Source organism: Conger conger, chromosome 5 (genome assembly GCF_963514075.1).
Source record: "Conger conger chromosome 5, fConCon1.1, whole genome shotgun sequence".
Taxonomy (NCBI): domain Eukaryota; kingdom Metazoa; phylum Chordata; class Actinopteri; order Anguilliformes; family Congridae; genus Conger; species Conger conger.
The window spans coordinates 41,947,271-41,955,365 of NC_083764.1; the positions used below are offsets into that span (position 1 = coordinate 41,947,271).

Below are 8,095 nucleotides of genomic sequence, written 5' to 3' on the forward strand. Positions count from 1 at the left end.
TCAAACTGGGCGTGCATAAGTCTGCGTACTGGTTTTTGTTACAACCAATTGCCTTGTTATTATTTGCTGACAGCTCTATGAATTACTGTGGTTCAAGCCTGTACTGGAGCACAGTAAAATCACTAGGATACAGCTGTAGCCAGAACTCATACTCGGATAAGATATGCTCGAGTCAATTAAATAAATAACAGCAGAAGTGAGTGCAAAATCTTGAAACACTGGAGTAAACCCACGCAAAAACCTGGAGAAACTCAACTCCATGCAGAGAGGCTGGATTTGAACCCAGAGCCCCCTTCTCACCAGGTACCAGTGCTGACCACTATGCCATCATGCTGCCCATAAAATAGTATTTCCAATGGGTTTTTATTTATGTCACTGCAACTTATTTCTGCCGCATCTCAGAAGGCTACAGAACTTTAAAATTAATGTTTCTTTGAAGTTGTAATAAATGACCTAACTTTGTATTTCATTACATTCATAACCTTAATATTGTTTCATTTGTAATTAACCACAGAATTTAATATAACACAACTGAAATATTGTTTGTAAACTGGAAACAATGTCAATGAGCCAATTACAACTAGAGCTGCAATGTCTTAGTGTCGAAGGCACCACATCTTAAAGAAATGTGGAGTGATGAAAATATAATGGTAGCATCACAAGTATCTGATCAATCATGACTTATATGAAATGTATCTAGAGGTTAGGTGATTTGTGTCCTTACATTAGGGGGGCAGCCTATAGCCCACATGACTGGGATCCGACATTACTCCAGGGGGAATTTCCCTAATTGCTAATAAACTGCAAGTCGCTTTGGATGAAAGTGTCAGCTAAATAACTAATTATATCATATATTGAACCAGTTTTAAGTGGACTTGGGACATGGGTAAGGGTCGTACAAAGAGCCAAGGTTTGGGTTAGAGCAGCAGCACCGCTATTGCTTCAGCAAAGAGGGCTGCAGAATCACGGACAGCACTGTCCAAATCTCACCTGCTGCCTGCTGCCTCACCAGAGAGAACATGTAACAGCCATTCTATCTCTCGGCAGTCAGATACAGAAATTCTTGATTTTGATTGATGCCACTGTTCGTCTCCGAGTACACCAGTGACTTACATGAAAGACTTACCCTATATTGTTTCGATGTAATGTGTTCATTGTGTTATTTTATTCTTTTGGTTGGTCGTTTTGGAAGTCCTCATATATTTTTTTGTTTGTACATTTTTCAATTGTTGCAATTCATGCTGCTCCACAGATCAATGAGGCTGAAAAAAAATCATACAAAAACTAAACAGACCTTTTAGTTCAAATCTAAAATGCTGTGGACACCAATGATCCATCGCCATATAGCATTCTTTACTTAGTTACTTGATACTATATATAGTAAGAGAGAGAGAAAGTAATTTATGGTTTTAATATTAATGTGAATTAGTATAATACTATAATGATATAGTTGTGCAAACATCTACATTAGTGTCAAATATAGCATATGATATTAATGACTTTGATTGACTGCAATTTCACAGCAGTGACAAAACTTTTATTGTGGTACACAAACTTTTATTGGAGCTACCTTCACTCTACCAGGGCTTGAGTGACTGCAAGAGTATCAACTAGGTGGATATTCTGTTCATGGGAACTAGAAGCCTACTCAGAGAAAGTGGCATTCTGGTTTAATTAGAAATCAATGGGCGGCACGGATGGTGCAGTGGGTAGCACTGCCGCCTTCGAATCCCCGTCGGCCGGGGCCTCTCTGTGCGGAGTTTGCATGTTCTCTCTGTGTCTGCGTAGGTTTCCTCCAGGTACTCCGGTTTCCTCCCACAGTCCGAAGACATGCAGGTTAGGCTGATTGGAGAGTCTAAATTGCCCATAGGTATGAGTGTATGAGTGAATGGTGTGTGTGCCCTGCGATGGACTGGCGACCTGTCCAGGGTGTATTCCTGCCTTTCGCCCAATGTATGCTGGGATAGGCTCCAGCCCCCCTGTGAACCTGTTCAGGATAAGCAGGTTAAGATAATGGATAGAAATCAATGGGATCTTTTCCAACATTGTCTGAAGTTAGGTATTTTCTCAGCCAGCATGTAGCCTAGTGAAAAACGTTGAAAATAACTTTGTTATAAGGCTGATCAATGTTTTATAACATTTTTGTATTACCATAAAATATTGTGCAGGCCTACTTTTTTATATGACCATGTAGGAATAGGTATATATATTTCACAATTTAAAATACGCATAGGAAAGAGAATTTCAGATAAATTATCAGTTTATATAGCTGAGATGATGGCAGTGATTGTTAGTCGCCAATGGGTGGAAAAAATGAGACCTGACAGGGTGCTGTGTATTGATTCTGCAGCAGTTCTTTTTAGCCTACAGACGATGAGCTCAATTAGGGAAGACATAATATATGAAATGTTTTAATGTTTATTTAGAACAAAGAAGAAAGAAGAAAGATCTTTGTGTGGGTCATTGATCTAAAAAGAAAAGAAATAGAGATTAGGGAGAAGAAGTCCAACCGTTCCTTTTCCGGCAGTTCCTCCATGGTTTTTTTCTGGAGATTATGGCTGAGTTTTAACTTTTAGAGAGAATACGAGGAAAAGATTTGAACAGTAGTGCAAATTTAATAAACTCTTACATAGGAAATAAGTATAATGGATTTGTTCAAATATACACAGGCACATCAAAAATATCAATATGGTTGGAGTTTCATTTGTTGTTCCAGAATTTAAAATAGTATAAAAGAAAAGATTAATTGATAATCTTTTGTCTATACAGGGGAGATAATTTTACTGGCTTTGCAGTGGGTGGGGAGGTAAGACCACTCAGAATAATTTTATGTTCAGATTTCAGTGCAGCATTAATGAGTATTAGAAACAACTATTCAGAATGTAGACAATATATGTATTAGAAACATTGCAGACATTATATGGGATTCAAAGGATGGGGTTAATTGTTTGTTTTTTCTATGGGTCCCAGCACACGTGGGAGTAGAAGGCAATGAGGCTGCTGATAAATATGCCAAAAAAGCAACAAATAGATATAGATATGAGGGTAAATTTTAGTCAGGGCAGAAATTAAGAGTTTGATTAAAAAATGAAAAGATGACAAAATCAATAGGATAATGAAAGGACAGGAAGCCAATTTTATAAAATCCAAAAAAGAGTTGGAAAGATGAGAAAGGCAGTAGAAGAGAGGAGACTGTAATTTCAAGATTGAGGTTTGGACATACCGGCCTAAATGATACATTATGTTTAATGAAAAAACACATCAGTGGGAGATGTGATTTCTGCACGCAAAAAGAAACTGTTGAGCATGTAATGGTAACTTGGTAACTTGGTAAATTTTGGTATCCAAAATACAACTTGGAAAGAGAAAATTTGGCCAAAGATTTGAGAGATAAGGGAGTGGAGTGAGATTTGGGAGAAGTGTTGCAGGGAGATTCAGGTGGCGGGTGTTTTTTTTACTCGTGTTTCGGTTCTTAAGAAGAGCGGGGTTGGTGAATAGGATTTATTTATTTATTTATTTATTTCCCTCGGTATTCATGATATGAGGAAATAGAATCCTGATCCACACTCCCTTCCAGTGGGTGGCGGTAAAAAAGTTAGATGCCAATCACCATAAAACTTTACGAAGAAGAAGAAGAAGCTTCCCCCTCATCCCTCAGCCCCCAGTTAACGAGCCAGCTTGATAGCTTGGTACAAGGAGACCAAGATTTCTTTCAACTAGCAAATCTGGGACAGCGGACAATGGCGAAAACCGTGCAGTTCAACAGTTCAACAGTTCAACAGCAACACGTTCAAAAACTGAAGGTAAGAAAAAAGAAAAAGTATTCCATAGTCCAGTGCCATTTTCTGTTTCGATATGAGAAGCCAATAGCTGCGTGATGTGTATCTAGATATTGAGCAATGTTGCAATAGCTTGCAAGCTATGTATCTTATACTTACTCACATTAGTTAGCGTTCTTTTGGATAACATCTGCATAGCTAACGTTACTTCCTTTGTCTCTCTCAGCCAGCTAAGTTGCCTAAATTGTTTTATACGTTTTTGGTAGCTGTTAGTGCCAGAATATTTCGTTGGTATTGTTGAGCTCGTCTTTTCCATTTACTTTGATTATGTAGTTGGTTAACAACTGTAGGGCATTTTACATAAGTGTGCCTCTCTTTAGACCCCCAAAAGGAAACGGACTGTGTTGACCATGTTGACACAGGCTCAGCAAGGTGTGATGAAAAGTGCTCGTCAATACAGGACTATTGCTCCCTTCATTGTGCTGCCTCTGCGCAATTCAGGCACCTCAGTGGAATGCTCCCAGAACTGTATAAACCATGGGTTTTCCACATACAGTGTTTGGTGTCTTTAGATACCTAATGTTGTGGGAAATACTTTGGTGTCATTGGTGGTGTAGTGCACTGGTTGCTGAATAAAGATCTTGAAACACCATTTAGAAATAAACCACAGGTAATGCAAGTTACCTGTGGGTCAGCATCCAGCTGTGCTACAAAGGTTAACCAGGTTTGTTAGACATACCGAGATAACATCAGCAGGACCATTGTTGTTACCGCCGTCTTGTGATTCTTTGTGATGATTTGTTGTTTTCCTGTAAACTCTGGGTATATAGAGGGAAATGTGGAATGGTTCGAGGAGACTCAATAATACGACATCCTGCGCACCATTCGCCTATAGCCATTCACATTGCACCTTTCCACGTAATTATATTTCTGCACTGCACATTATTGAATAAATTGTATTAATTTGAACCTGCATCCTCTTGACTTGCACCACTGCATACTTAGAAGTTTAGAGTCCTAACAGACATAGACAACCTAGGATACCTGCACCCCATAGTCACTTGCCTATACACCAGTGCTGTCACAAGATACGTACTAAGTGTATCATTTGCAGTTCTTTTTGTTGAACTGTTAGAACAGAGGAGCAGTTGAACTTATCTTTTGGAGTCAGATAAACAAGAACAAAATTAAATTAACCCTGCTCCAAATGGTAAAATAAATAAATGGTTGGCATTTATATAGTGCCTTTATCCAAAGCGCTGTACAATTGATGCTTCTCATTCACCCATTCATACACACACTCACACACACACCGATGGCGATTAGCAGCCATGCAAGGCACCAACAGGCTCGTCAGGAGCATTTGGGGGTTCGGTGTCTTGCTCAGGAACACTTTAACACAGCCCGGGCGGGGGATCGAACCGGCAACCCTCCGACTGCCAGATGACTGCTCTTACTGCCTGAGCCATGTTGCCCCTAGTTAGTCTAACCAGTCGCACCTGGATAGACTACATGCGTTTCCGTCACCTCTCAGATACACCGCCTTTTGGTGTATTGAGCACTGTTTATAGGAAGCGGATGTTCCCAGATGGGTACTCGTATTAGCATTTTCGAGAATACAAATCTAGACTAAATCAAGAGTCTGCTGCATTGTCAGATTTGAAATTGAAAATCCCCCGATCAACAACCGCAGTGCACTTCGCGAGCTAGTTGGCTAACTATATATGGTAGTATGGCAGTCTGAAAATGTCATTATTTTCTTTGACTCAGCAGCCCTTTTCGAAATAACTCGACAGCTTTACGGATCGATGAAAATGATCACTAGTCAACAGCACGTCGTTAAATTGTGCAATAGCATTTTCAGTGGGCTTCGTTGGCTCAAGAACTGTTATTTTTGCCGTTCACTGCAATTTCTTTGGCTTTGTGAAACAAAAAAACGGATATGCCTTCGACCATCCATCCTTTTCGACCTCAGGTAGAAGATGCTTTATCGTACCTCGATCAAGTGAAAATACGCTTTGGGAATGACCCTGGGATATACAACAAATTCCTGGACATTTTGAAAGAATTCAAGTCGCAAAGGTTTGTAAATGGGTTCCTATTATTTTCTCTAGCAAAAAAAAGAGGACCGCAGAGTGTACACACCTTTCCTGTAGAAAATACAAATACAAGATACTTGACTATTTAGAAACAGTTCTGAGACTAACCTCTGTAAGGAAACTAAGGATATCCAGTTTGTGTCATTTTAATTCCAAAGTTGCCTTCTCCCCTCTCTGACAGCATTGACTTGCTTGGGGTCATGAATCAAGTATCCCAGCTGTTCCATGGTCATCCGGACCTGGTCATGGGCTTCAATGCCTTTCTGCCCCCTGGATACCGGATAGAGATCCCCAAAAATGGGGTGGTGTCCCTCCAGTCACCACTGTCTGCCCAGGTGAAGCATCTCATCATCCAGTCTCTCACACATTTTGTGCTTTCATTGTTAGAGAAAGGCAGTGGCACTGCTTTAGGATATTGGTATAGGTCATGACCAGACCTGGGTCAAAGCATAAATACATTTCTGAGCTCAATTAATCTTGCCTGTTGCAATGGAGCCAGCCAGGAGGACCGGAAGGCAAGGTTTGCTTTTTTTATTGGGTTCCTGTACACCAGACAAGCTCAGTAAAGCTTAGAAAAGTATTTGAATCTAAAATAATGATGTATTTGGTCTGGTAATGACAGGCACATGTGTCTCCTTTGCCTTATGAGCAGAGAAGCTAAATTTGTTGTTAAAAACACTTTGCTGGTTTCCTGAGCGTATTGGGGAACATATTCTGCAGTGAAGCATTTTGACTGTGTACAAGATGGGCAGCAGTGTGTATAATGGGCAAGGAGCTGGATCTCTAGCTTAAAAGTAGCAGGTTCACTTCCCAGGTGAGACTCAAATTGTTTCAGTGTATATCCAGCTGTACAAACACATACTATGTAAATGAGTGGCTCTGGACAAGAGCATCTGCTAAATGCTAGTAATGTTCAGTAATTGTTTGTTGTTCATGAGGAGCAACCTGTTGCCTAGTGGAAGGTTGGTGATTCAAGCCTTGATAAGACGCACAGCTGTTGGGCCCTTAATCAAGGCCCTTAATCCCACATTGCTCCAGGGGGATTGTCCCCTGCTTAGTCTAATAAACTATGTCACTTTGGATAAATAACAAATTATTTATGTGGCAGGTATTTATGGTTGCCAGGAACATGGCAACCATGGCTGGGTGAGTCTCCGCCTCTCCTCCAGCAGGGGCTGGCTGCACTCAAGGATGAGGCCGTGGCCTCGCTGGACTCCACCCCCTCGTCCTCCGGTGTCCCCGAGCCTCCCAATAGGCTGTCCTTGGCCCTGCCTGGCCAGGATGGACAGCCCGCGCCCCTCCCTTCCTCCTCATCCCTGCTCTGCTCGGAGCCCAGTCTTGTGGAGTTTGTTATAGGCCTGAGCAAAAACTTTTGTATTCACCATAAAATATTATGCAGGCCTACTTTTTTGTAGAATAAATACGTTAAATAAGTAATTATGGTTGTCTCTTGATTTTTTTTTTTCACCTTTGAGAAGAATACAGATAGTCTCACTCACATTACTGCATATTTATTTAATGGATATAGAATTTTAGTTCAAAGTTACGGAATCGAATCTTACTTGAATCGAATCGCCGACTACTGAATCATTAATTGAATCGAATCGCTGTGAAGCCAAAGATTCACACCCCTATAATATATGATTGTTATATTAATATTCCAGCGGAACCTGGGCGTTCAACTGAATATTTTCTTAAATGTCTGGGTATTACTAATTGATCATTTAAAAATATATTTTTTTGTGATAAAATTACTTGTGACAATGCTGGAAAGTTCCCATTTAGTTCCCAATCAGAATACTACTTCCATCTGCATGTTGCACAGAATCTGGCAGCTTGCCTATCTTGCTAGTTCCACCAAGATTGAGCGGAATCATTCGATATTTTTTGGTACTATTGGTTTTCATTTCCCCACTATAATCAAGACTAGTTTAGAACTGAGACAGCAGGTGAATGAACTCTCTGACCAATCAGTGACATTAATCAATTAACCAATATTAAATATCTGTTTATCAGGAAGAAGAAAAAAAAACAACAGTTCTACTGGAATCAAGGACACATTTTCCCTGGCTTAGGTTCACATGAAAATAGATGAAAATGGAAATTAATATGATAGTCATGATGATTACTTTAATGACGTGATTTTATTCCTTCATATTTTGTGCAAAAAAATGTTTTACTATAGCACTGCTGCTCTACACAATTCTTCCTCTTGCA

The 8,095-nt window shown here is 40.0% G+C and overlaps 1 protein-coding gene across 1 annotated transcript; it reads left to right on the plus strand.

The window, feature by feature from the left end:
* Window positions 1-3,629: 3,629 nt before the first annotated feature.
* LOC133128359 (paired amphipathic helix protein Sin3b-like) lies at window positions 3,630-7,315 on the plus strand. The gene is made up of 4 exons (XM_061241786.1): window positions 3,630-3,803; window positions 5,755-5,861; window positions 6,060-6,213; window positions 6,987-7,315. Exons 1-4 carry the CDS (start codon window positions 3,741-3,743, stop codon window positions 7,026-7,028), a joined length of 366 nt encoding a protein of 121 aa, XP_061097770.1. The 5' UTR covers window positions 3,630-3,740; the 3' UTR covers window positions 7,029-7,315.
* Window positions 7,316-8,095: the final 780 nt, after the last annotated feature.

Excerpts from the sequence above, each read along its gene's own strand:
- LOC133128359 (XM_061241786.1), top strand. The coding sequence starts at position 3,741 with ATGGCGAAAACCGTGCAGTTCAACAGTTCAACAGTTCAACAGCAACAC. Across the intron at positions 3,804-5,754 it reads AACACGTTCAAAAACTGAAG|GTAGAAGATGCTTTATCGTA; the intron begins GTAAGAAAAAAG and ends TTTCGACCTCAG. Across the intron at positions 5,862-6,059 it reads AAAGAATTCAAGTCGCAAAG|CATTGACTTGCTTGGGGTCA; the intron begins GTTTGTAAATGG and ends CCTCTCTGACAG.